The 12,805-nt window shown below is 38.6% G+C and overlaps 1 protein-coding gene across 1 annotated transcript in view; it reads right to left on the bottom strand.

Moving 5' to 3' along the window:
• The window catches only part of LOC136853178 (uncharacterized), a 551,704-nt gene that overhangs the window by 31,367 nt on the left and 507,532 nt on the right, over window positions 1-12,805 (bottom strand). Inside the window, exon 3 of the mRNA XM_067128514.1 lies at window positions 868-925. Coding sequence (XP_066984615.1) covers window positions 868-925 — 58 coding nt within the window. The remainder of the gene's footprint in view (window positions 1-867; window positions 926-12,805) is intronic.

Here is a 12,805-nt window from a genome sequence, read left to right as displayed (position 1 = left end):
CCTAATTCCTTTGATATTTGGAGGCAAAAAAGAAAAGACAAGGTGCCTTTTGTTGCAACACTCATCCTGAATCTGCTGATCAAGGATGAACCGCCTGTGCATGAAACTTCCCAAAAAGTAACCGCTTTATAGGGCTACAAGTCAGGCCAACTGTCCCTTTCAATTGTTTATTGCACGCCCTCTCAGTTACATCAGTTACGTCTATTTTATTGATGTTATTTATTCACATTAATAAGTGTTTGATATCCATTTTTATCGTTTCATCGTGTTTATCCTATTTTTTTTTTTTGTTTTTTGACATGGTGTTCTTTTCTGTAAAATCTTGCCATGCAGGGTCATTCCCTTTGGCTTGTTCCATAAGCATTTATCTGCATTTGTAATGGTAATAATATTATCTTTGTATTCGCGTAGTAGTATGTTTTTGTGAGAAAGAGCAAATTGCAGAATCTGGAAGTAAGATATACGGTATACATATACATTTAACCTTATAATCTGCTGGTCACTTTTTACCAGACGCGTATGTAATTGTAATAGCCACAATGCCCTCTTAACTTCTCGAATTCTTCGCGCTTTTTGGATACGCTTGTCACTACAGGGCCATTGGATCCAGGTGCAAGAAATTTGAAGCTATTGTGATGTCCGGTAGCGGGAAACGGATCCGCGTCCCATAATGTACTGTATATATAGAAGGATATACACATTTATATATATATCTTACTTCCAGATCTCTCTATTAAGTATATATATATATATATATATATATATATATATATATATATATATATATATATATATATATATATATAAAGATCAGATAGATGCAAAGAGAAAGAAATTGCAGAGTTTAGTAGATCCAGGAATACTCACGACTCTCGACGCAATCCTTGGAACATGCCAACACTAAAACGCCCTCGTTGCTGTAGCGCTGTGGAAGAAAGTGAAAATAAAAAGTATTAGTTGCATCCATAGTCATTTATAATTACAGTTTTATTTCTTATCTATCAGGCATCACTTTAGGTTCTTTGAAGGGTCCCTTCGGCCCCCCCTAGCTGCAGTTCCTTTCATTCCTTTTACTGTAGCTTCGTTCATATTCTTTTACTTCCATCTGACTTTCCTTAACCCTCTCCTAACGATTGTTTCATAGTGCAACTGCTTTGAGGTTTTCCTCCTGTTACACCTTTCAAACCTTTCAGCTGGAAATTTTCATTTCAGTGCTGGATGACCTCATAGGTCCCTGAATTTGGTCTTTGGCCTAAATTCTATATTCTATTTTATCTATTAGATATTATCCTTTTATATTTGCATGCATTTTCCGGTTCATGCATACGCTCCCTTAAACATTCACAAGCATATCAAGTGCATGCAAGCACATTTACATTTGTAATGAAAGTCGCCTTGTGATTTACCACAGTCTGTTATCTATCAGGTACATAATTCAGTGTTTATATGTCAGCAGAGGGGGTCGGTTTGAGTGGAACCTTCCTACATTGCTCCCCTCCCCCCCAAATCCAACCTGGGCCTTTTCGATAATGAGGAAGACTCATAACCACTAGACTCTCTCTCTCTCTCTCTCTCTCTCTCTCTCTCTCTCTCTCTCTCTCTCTCTCTCTCTCTCTCTCTCTGTATAATATACTTACTGTGAAATCGTCAACAAGATTAGATGGAGTGTTTAATTGCATTGTACATATTTTATGAAGGCGTGGAAACCTTGATTAATCCAAATTCAATCTGAACTTGTTTATAGAGATGGATATTAACTTTGAGGAGGCGCAACATACCACTGAGCAAATTTAGCCGAATACAGTCTTTTGTTTGATTATTGCAAGCCATTGTTGTTACTGGATATAACTTCGTCGAGACTCAAGAAATAGACGAGGGAAGTTTAGTAAGCAACAAACACTCCAGATGTTAATTGTCTACTCAGAGATCAGGTCTTGCGCAGTCTCTGGTAAGTGTCCTCAGAATTTGCTATTTCTTGACGTTTGCAATGGTTCGACATGTATGTTTGTAAGAACGCGGCTTCTTTACCGTAATTCTAATGATTTATTTGGTAGCATAATGTTAATGAGTGGAAAGGTGGAAAAGTGGATGGATAAATCAAGGAAATTGCTCTCATGATCAGATCTGCAAACTGGTGGAGAAAGTGATTGACGCATCGTTATTATGGCATTCCCCGTATGGGGTGCACTGTAGGCATTGCTTAAGGTTCTCTGCAACGTTCCTTCGGCCTCCTGCTGCAACCCCTTTTACTCCTTTTACTGTACCTCCGTTCATATTCTCTTCCTTCTGTCTCCTGGTACACATTTCAAACCTTTACTGTCAATTGCCCTTTCAGCGCTGAATGACCCCTTAGGTCCCAGCGCTTGGCCTTTGGCCTAAATTATATCATCTATTATATTCTTAAAGATGATGATTAATAGATTGTCATCATTCATGAAATACAATTTGCCGAATAGGCATTTATCATGACAGCCAACTTCTCCGTGAATGGATGCTTGCACCGCTGTGGCTGCAATTGCATATTTTGCAAGGTTAATCGCCCAAAAGGGCCGTGGGGATTCATCAGCAAATACACAAGTAATCAATAGAATTGCAAAAGGTTAATTGCTTGTTGTTTGGACAGTAGTTTTTCGTTTTGGTTTTTCCTGTAATTTCTTTAATTGTGTCAACAGTCTGGGTCCATTCGCGAGTTTAGAAATGACGCGGAAATAGCCGGCCATCTTTTCGTACGTTTATTGCTTATATATATATATATATATATATATATATATATATATATATATATATATATATATATATATATATATATATATATATATGTATATATATATATATATATATATATATATATATATATATATATATATATATATATATATATATATGTATATTTTGCATCGGCTGGTATACTGTCACTCGATAAATCTAAGAAAGTGTTATTGTGCTATATAACGCTTGTTCTCTCGTAACTATTAATTGAAAATACGCTGTCGTCAAGTTTTATGGAATGTGTTTGCAAGTTTTATTTGTATCTGCACTTGCAAAAAGTTATGAAAGTTTTTTTTTATTTACTGTGTTTATCTCAGTGAATCTCCTTGTCGCAGGAATTAGCCCTGTTTAGTTTTCTGTAAAAGAAAACTGTTGTGCCGGCATTGTCCGTCCGTCCGCACATTATTCTGTCCGCAAGCTTTTTCTGTCCGCCCTCAGATCTAAAAACTCCTGAGGCTAGAGGGCTGCAAATTGGTATGTTGATCATCCACCCTCAAGTCATCAAACATACCAAATTGCAGCCCTCCAGCCTTGGTAGTTTTTATTTTATTTAAGGTTAAAGTTAGCCTTAATCGTGCTTCTGGCAACTATATAGGATAGGCCACCACCGAGCCGTGGTTAAAGTTTCATGGGCCGCGTTCCTACAGGATTATACCGAGACCACCGAAAGATAGAGCTGTTTGCGGTGGCCTTGATTATATTATGCTGTAGCGGCTGTACAGAAAACTCGATTGCGCCGAAGAAGCTTCGGCGCATTCTTTATTATGTCCTCTACTTTAAATTAAGTGAGTGATATTTTAAGCATATAATAAAAAAAAAAATAGTTTCTGGATGTCCTTCAAACACGCGGTTTATGAAATTGCTACCCTTAGGGATGTTTCAAGAAATGTCGTAATATAGCAAAAAATAAAAATGTTCTTGATGAAGCTATTTCGTAAAGTAGATCGTAAGGATATTGTGAAACTCCTCTTACAGTTTGATCGCAATTTGCTGTTGAAAACTCTTGGCTGTGTCAACAGTAAATACAAAGTGAGCGAGTGCTTGAGTTAGTGGAATCAATTTTACGAGGCACAACTTGATATAGAAGGGCAGAGGTAAATAACTGACTTTAAGCTTGAAATTGAAAAAGCATCGAAGTATAGACGAATATAGATTTAAAAAAAAATAATTATGCGTCAGAGTTAGTCGAATGTATATGATATTCCTAAAGATACTGAGACTGATATCTACACTTTCTTCAAGAGGTTAGTAATCTACGATGGCCCAAACCATTTTCGCTTTCGTGTAAGGAATCGTGTTTATCGACAAAACAATACAAATTGTCATTATCTTGAGAAAACTGTTTTAGTGAACTTCAGCCAAAAGTAATCTGTTAAAAAATTTAGGATTTTTGCTGGATATAATGATCATGTACTTATTGAACTTATTAGAAAATTTTAATCAGTAAATAAATGGTGTTCGCAAGCAGACATTTGATAAAATGAGTCGCCGACGACAGCAATACAAAATTGCGTCCCAAATATTGTTCTCTAGGAGTTATTATTATTATTATTATTATTATTATTATTATTATTATTATTATTATTATTATTATTATTATTATTATTATTATTATTCAGAAGATGAACCCTATTCATATAGAACAAGCCCACCAAAGGGCCATTGACTTGAAATTCAAGCTTCAAAAGAATATTAAGGTGTTCATTAGGAAGAATTAAGAGAAATTAAAGGGAAAAATCAAAAATTAGAGATCTCCATATTATAAAAAAAAATCAATAAATTAATACATAAATAAGAATTTATTAAAATGCAAGGATAGTAATGCGTTGCATTCTGAAATTCCAATTAGACGACATTCTTAGAAGGGAGGCTGTTCCACAGTCCAACGTGTGAGGAGGAATAAAGGACCTCTGGAACTGAGAAGTTCGACAGCGTGGCACATTTACTTGAGAGAAGTCATTTGATTGGCTGATCAGTTGGTAACCTTGAGATTTGCTCAGATTCCCAATCATTTCTGTTAGCCTGTGCATTCAAGGACCATTATAACACGGTCCTTTTTTGCGTTGGGGAATGCGATGCATAACCACATTGGCAATGCAAGTAATGCAAAATATGCAGTTGTGAAATTTTACAATCCTGGTAATTTGGGCTTAATTTATTAATCAAGTTTCCTTCTGGGTAATTTATTTTCCATGGTCAAATTTTAGTGAGCTTTATTTTAAGTTTTGTCTAGTGACCTAGGGTATATATATATATATATATATATATATATATATATATATATATATATATATATATATATATATATATATATATATATATATTATATATATATTTATACCGTAAATGCGGAATTCATCATTGCCTTTTCTTATCTCTCTCTCTCTCTCTCTCTCTCTCTCTCTCTCTCTCTCTCTCTCTCTCTCTCTCTCTCTCTCTCTCTCTCTCTCTCTCCCCGCCGTCCAATCGATTGGTCTGAAGGCAGAGAAAGCGGAGGGGGCGGGGGTAATGGGCGGGTTAATGTGGACGATGAAAGTTTAAACGAATGCCCCCACCCACTTCCTATCTCCAAACCCCCGCCCACATCCCGTCTCCAAAACCCCTTGCCTCCTTCCAAACCCACTCTTCAAATCACCCCCCCAACCCCTCCCCACGCCCCCCACTATCCAATTCCACATGAACTCGGTCTGAGTCCCCCGGGGTTTAATTTGTATTTCGATTCCTTGCTTTCGTCTTAAGTGGACAGACAAAGCAATGTTTCCCTTTGTTGTGGGCGGGGGGGGGGGCGCTGCGTTCTCGTGAGCTGACTGAAATGTATTTCATTATTATTATTTGTTAAAGGCTGCCAGGGTGTCTGTCTGTCAGTCTGGCCGTCTGTAAGTGTGTCTGTCACGCTTACCTGTGTGTCGCAACTCTTCCTACACGGCTCAAGATAATTCACTCAAACTTGGTACAAAGGCAGACCGTCGTGTGTGTGCTTAAGGGAGATCGTCCGTTTGGTCTGTCAGTTATTAGCGCCTGGAGATCGTCCGTTTGGTCTGTCAGTTATTATAGCGCCTGTCTGGCTGTCGCCTGTCAGACTGTCAGTGCCAGTTAACGAACTGTCAATTCGGTTATTACGCGCCTGCTCCTAACAGACTGTCAGTGTCAGTTATTACGCCTGGCAGATTATCAGTGTCAGTTATTATAGCGCCTGTCAGTGTCAGTTATTATAGCGCCTGTCAGACTGTCAGTGTCAGTTATTGCGCCTGTCAGACTGTCAGTGTCAGTTATTGCGCCTGTCAGACTGTCAGTGTCAGTTACGGCGCCTGTTAGACTGTCAGTGTCAGTTATTGCCCCTGTCAGACTGTCAGTTAGACTGTCAGTAGACTGTCAGTGCCTGTCTTGACAGCGCCTGGCAGTGTCAGTTGGCAGACTGTCATTATAGCGCCTGTCAGACAGTGTCAGTTATTGTCGTCTGTCAGACTGTTATCGTATGGCAGCGCCTGTCTTGACTGTCAGTGTTAGTTATTGCGCCTGTCAGACTGTCAGTGTCAATTATTGCGCCTGGCAGAGTATCAGTGTCAGTTATTGCGCCTGGCAGACTGTCAGTTATTGCGCCTGTCAGACTGTCAGTGTCATTTATTGCGCCTGTCAGACTGTCAACGCAAATCCCTGTAAACCATTGAAGAAATTTCTGTCAATCTTGGGAGTCTGGCCATCACAAAGGTTTTAGTTTCTATTCCATCCATATTTTATTTATTTATCACCTTTTCCTATAACTTCTCTCTCTCTCTCTCTCTCTCTCTCTCTCTCTCTCTCTCTCTCTCTCTCTCTCTGCAGGCTGTTTCCCTTAGGGTCCTTCTTGGGTTTTATAGACTGTTGACCATCCATGAGGATTTCCAACTGAACAAATAAAAAAGGAAAGGAGGTTGGCAGTCATGCATAGCTGTGCACCATTGGAAATCGACATTTGTCAGAGTGACCTGCCTTACGGAAATCGACGCAGGATTTATAATCTAAGTTATTATTATTATTATTATTATTATTATTATTATTATTATTATTATTATTATTATTATTATTATTATTTCAGTTGATGAAACCTATTCACATGAAACAAGCACACCAAAGGGGCCACTGACTTGAAATTCTTTAAGCTTCCAAACAATGTAGGTTTCAACCTCCCACCTTAGCAGACCCCACCCACGCTGCAGCGGTAACTGATCAAGATACAGAGCCAGTGATTTTTCATCGTCCGGGGGGAGACGCGAACCTACCGCGACGTCTGATTGGCATGTCACGACACTAACCACTGTACCAGCGGACCGGACTGAACATTTTATAGCAGTATTTAGTCCTTCAATTCGTTTTTAGGTGACTCCTTTCCAAGGTGTTCCTCACTGCGGTCGCAGAATTTATGAAGGTGCCCTTTCACCCGGCAATTTCGTTGGACATTACTCTCCAGGAGGCCATTTTGCAGTTCATTTAAAGCTTTCAATTGCTTTCAAGTCCATTTCAGTAATGCCATCCACCTCTCTCTCTCTCTCTCTCTCTCTCTCTCTCTCTCTCTTTCTTTCAGTGACTGTTGCTGTTATAAGACCAGATAACTAAAAACAGTTTTCTCTCTCTCTCTCTCTCTCTGACTCTTGCTATTCTCTCCTCTCTCTCTCTCATCTCTCTCTCTTCTCTCCTAGTGACTATGACTATTATGAGACCAGATAACTAAAAACCATTCTCTCTCTCTCTCTCTCTCTCTCTCTCTCTCTCTCTCTCTCTCTCTCTCTCTCTCTCTCTCTCCTAGTGACTATTGCTATTATGAGACCAGGTAGCAAAATACCATTCTCTCTCTCTCTCTCTCTCTCTCTCTCTCTCTATTGACTCCTAGTGACTATGACCATTATAAGACCAGATAACTAAAAAACCATTCTCTCTCTCTCTCTCTCTCTCTCTCTCTCTCTGACTATGACTATTATGAAACCTGATAAATAAAACCAAAATACCTCTTCTCTCTCTCTCTCTCTCTCTCTTTGTAGGTCAGAATTTATTCATTTCACTTCCTCTATCTCGGGTTGTAGGACTTGTTTGATTATGTCTCTCTCTCTCTCTCTCTCTCTCTCTCTCTCTCTCTCTCTCTCTCTCTCTCTCTCTCTAACTTGTTTAGCCGTCTCTAGTGTGATTGCAGTCTCAGCCATGCTTCACGTCCAGTCAGTCCAGCCATTTTCCAGTTTCCACAACGCTTCGCCGACCGACAAGGTTTTTAAATCATAAACTGCTTTCCTTTCGTTATTGCTTCCACTTCTCGTACATCGTCAGTCTTTTTGTATCACATATTTACGCTGCCCATATTTCTCTGGAATTGCCACTAATTCATTTCACTCTCCCCTTAATCCACTAAAGCATTTGGAACCAGAGGGTGGTTTTTTGCTGTTTCGGTAGCATGCGAGGATGACTTATTTGAAGAGCATTTAGTTGGTTGATATATAATGCAGTTGTATTTTGTCATTTTTCATTGCACCGAGAACTGTTTTTGATGTTTATTGTTGAATTACGAGCTTGTTTGCGCGCGCTACGCTGTATCCCCTACCCTCCGGTTCCCCTACCTCTACACCGGCCCCCACCCGGGCCGGACAAACAGGTTTGCAGGAGGAGGGTGGATGTCTCCCTTCCCTCCCGGCTCCATTCACCTACCTACGCCGTCCACACCCGGGGCGGACAAACAGATTTTCAGGAGTAGAGTGGATGTCTCCCCTACCCTCTCGTTCACCTACTACCCCGCCCCCACCCGGGGCGGACAAACAGACTTGCAGGAGGAGAGTGGATGTCTCCCTACCCACCCATCCCTACCTTCACCTGCCTACAAACTTTGCTGTCTCCCCTCCCTCCCACCAGGGCCCTGCCCAGCGGACAAACAGATTTGCAGGAGGAAGGTGAATGTCTCCCCTACCCTCCCATTCACCTACCTACCCTGCCCCCACCCTGGGCGGACCTACAGGTTTGGAGGGGGAGGGTGGCTGTGTCATGTCTCCCCTACTGTCACTCGGGGGAGGATAAACAAGCACCACTCGGATTTTGATGTTATTCATTCCTGATTGTATAGTTGTCACTTAATCATGTTTATGTTTTCACTTATTCATATTTGTTTCTAAATTCATTGTTATTCTCTCCGTGTGTGTGTATGCAGCCATTCTCAATATTTCGTAGATATTGTTACCCTAAAAGTCAATTTTTATGATGAGCGACCGGTAAAATACTTCACCTCTTTTTTTCTTTTTATTCGCGTGTGCAATCTTTGCCCTGCGCCAAACAAGGTCGGTTCTTTCAGCTGTCACGATCGTCTTACGATTTATGTTTCCCAGTTGGGGCGGATGTGTATCTAGGGGGCGACCCTTTGTGTTTGTCAGAAAAATCACAGGCTAGCGAAATTTGATTCTACGATATATATATATATATGTATATATATATATATATATATATATATATATATATATATATATATATATATATATATATATATTTCGCCTGGACGACTGGGTTTTGTTCTATTCCTCCTTGTATGAAATTGCCGACCAGAAAAACGAGATTCCAGTTTGTCAGCGCTGTACGCCGTGGTGGCTACAACAAAACAATGCTTAAGATAAATCTTTAAGTCATCTCTAATTACTGAAGCCAGTGCTACGCGACCACGCAAGCAAGCTTTGGACACAGTAGGCCTATCGATGCGAAATTTGTCAATTGTGCTCGATCAGACGACTGCCAAAAAAGCAATGGGGGGTGGGGGGTCAGTGACTTCATTTTTGGCTCCAGTGTTGGTTAGTTGATTCAAGTATGACAACAAATACTCAGAAATAATACTCGAAGATCCCTGGAAACCTGGCGATCGGTGACACCAGCTCCAGCGGCGTGTGCGTGTGTGGGCCGGAAGCTTTCCTAACGAAGTTCCTTCACGAGAAAAACGAGTTGAGGAAATGAGAGAGAGAGAGAAAAAAAAGTTTTTTTTTCTGTAAAAAGAATATAAGGTTTAATTCAGCTTGCCAAATAGATATGTAAATTTATATACATGCTGGTATAATTTATTGAGTTGTCATTATCTCCATTGATTTAATTTTCATATTTTTATATTTCATTTTATATTTTTATATTTATTACTAATTTTATTAATTTAAATTTTATTGTTCTGTCAGATGAAGGGTTTATGTTTTTGTTTGTAATTCTGTCCAAACGCTGCTATGTTGGTGGAAATTTTGGTTTTATCTTTGTTGGTTGAAAAATTTGATTTTATATCTTAAAATTAGTTTCAAACGATTTTATATAAATAAATTTCTTTTTATTTTATATGACAGTTTTACATACCCATATTTACAGTATATAATACATGTATTTATATACATACATATATATATATATATATATATATATATATATATATATATATATATATATATATATATATATATATATATATATATAAATATATATTTATATATAGTAACATATGTAGATTTTAGTTTTTTTTTTTATTGTAATAACTGCATAAAGTATGGAGCTGCAAAACCATTCCACCAGATTTGAGATGAATTTTTAATTTTAACAAAATGAGAATTTGAGCATTTATTCTTCACCCAGGAGTGAGATTGTGGTTATAATTTCTCCTCTTTGCCTTGTTTATATACCCCGTCCATTTTCAAGTATCAATCCCCGTGGAGGGGTAGCGCCCTCAGCGCACCTCATGCGGTGCACTGTAGGCATTACTTCAGGTACTTTGCAGCGTCCTTTCCTTCGGCCCCTAGCTGCAACCCCTTTCATTCCTTTTACTGGACCTCCGTTCATATTATCTTTCCTCCATCTTACTTTCCACCCTCTTCTAACATTTGATTCATACTGCAACTGCGAACCCTGTTGAACCTTTCAAACATTTCTACTGTTATCTTCCGTTCTGACTCTGAGAGACCTCTTTAAGTTCAAGCGCTTGGTCTTTGGCCTAAAATATATATTCTGTTCCGTTCATTCTGTTCATCAGTGTTTAAGAGACAATTCAGATTTTTATGTCCGTATAATTACCGTCATAGTTTGTTTCCCTGTCTTTTTTAACTTATTTTCTTAACGTATAAATTCTCGGTTGCCAGATTCATACTCATCATTTTTTCTTGAACTTTTCAATATGACTGTAATGAATCTTAATGAGTACTGAGTGAAATGAAGGCTTCTAAAAGGTTCTCCATTTTGTCTCACATTATTATTATTATTATTATTATTATTATTATTATTATTATTATTATTATTCAGTAGGTGAACCCTATTCATATGGAACAAGCCCATGACTTGAGATTCAAGAAAGAATTAAATTAGAGAAGTAAGAGGAAGTAAAGGGAAATACAGAAAGAAGAGATAACACTTATCAAAAAAAAAAAACAAAAATAGGTAAAATATATTAAAATGGAAGAAGAATAGCATTAGGACAGTAATTATATTGTAGGAATATAAGTAGAACATTTCTCATATATGCCTGGAGTAGAAATAACACTTCTGGATTTCTTCAAGATTAGAAAGGAATATTAAGACGACCATTCTCTCTGGAAAAACTAAGAGATTCTGTCTTAAATTCAGACATTCCTGTTAAGAGATGAATGTGTAAACTCGCATCTGTTTTTAACAAGACATATTTACTTTTTTAGTTGACTGTCGTTTTTTGCGTCATCTTTATCCCATTAAGAATGGGTTAACCTTCCAGTCTCTCCTTTTTACTGTACCTCCGTTCATATTACCTTTCTTCCCTCTTACTTGCCACCCTCTTCTAACTATTGCTTCGTGGTGCAACTGCGAGGTTTTCCTCCTGTTACACCTTTCGAACCTCCTTTTCTCTCACTTTTCCTTTTCAGCTGTGAATGACCTTATAGGTCCCAGCGCTTGACATCAAGTCCCAAATTGGATCTTTCCTAGATAGTGACCCCCAACAAAGTTCGGGGGTCGTTATCTAGGACTAATATTTCTTGGGGGTCATTATCTTTATGATATATACAGTCTTTTGTTTATGTTTTTACGGTCATCCCCATCGGGCTTGTACTAAACACGCCGCAAAGATGGATACATACCGGGTTAAAATTCGTGGGTGTCACTATCTAGGAAAGATTCCTTAAATCTCATATTCCAATTCCCTTCCAATCTCAGCTAGTATTTTAGGATGGGGCTGCCAGCCCCATTCCCTTTTCCAGACTGGACGTAACCCCTTACAATCGGCCGATTATCCGGTATCCAATTCTTTGCTTAGTTGAGAAAAGATGCCTTGGGTTCCAACATGACATTACCATTGTCTCTTATGGAACGTTCAACAAAAAGGTCGGTAACGAATTCTGCATTAAAAAATCTGCAGCTTCTGCCAAAACAATAGTAATAATGATAAATGTAGGGAAAGAAAAATCGGTATAAATTCCCACCGACACTGGAGCGGCCTCCTGATTTCGGGGGTTAGTAACCGTATCAGCGACACATTCATTGTATCGTTGAATAGCAAATTCGGCGTTGAGGTTTTGAATGAGAGTATTCATCAGTATGCGCTCTCACCATCAATTATGATTTATATACCGCAGCCCGGAACTCGGGTGGCGTTTTATATGCGTTCGGGTTTATGTAATTCAAATGTATGTATATACGTTAATACCGCGTATCGCTCGTGTCCGTATGTGTTTGTATGTGTAGGAGGTATGTATATACGTGTAGCTATGTGCTTGCATGTCCTCCTCTCATGTTTGCTGAGCATTGAGAGCAGTTCTGAAATGTAATATATGGGATGTTTACATTTTTTCTTGTTCACTTAAAACTTGAAAGCAATTTCCAGCTAAACACTACGCCAATCGCCATCTTTTTGAAGCAAGCTGTATGTCTGAAATAGTAAGGCACTCTCCCCATTCTCTCCACAAAACCAAACCATCTCAACGGGTTCTGATGCTTCTTTTCGAGTAACCTTCTACACTGCTTTGTGTCTCTATATTTCTTGTTAATTTGATTTTTTTCAAACCCTTCAGCTCATCAGTGTCAAGTTTTCATTTCATTCGCGTTC

Source organism: Macrobrachium rosenbergii, chromosome 26, assembly GCF_040412425.1.
Source record: "Macrobrachium rosenbergii isolate ZJJX-2024 chromosome 26, ASM4041242v1, whole genome shotgun sequence".
NCBI lineage: Eukaryota > Metazoa > Arthropoda > Malacostraca > Decapoda > Palaemonidae > Macrobrachium > Macrobrachium rosenbergii.
Note: the sequence above shows the minus strand (reverse complement) of the source record. Positions and strands in the feature narration are given on the sequence as shown.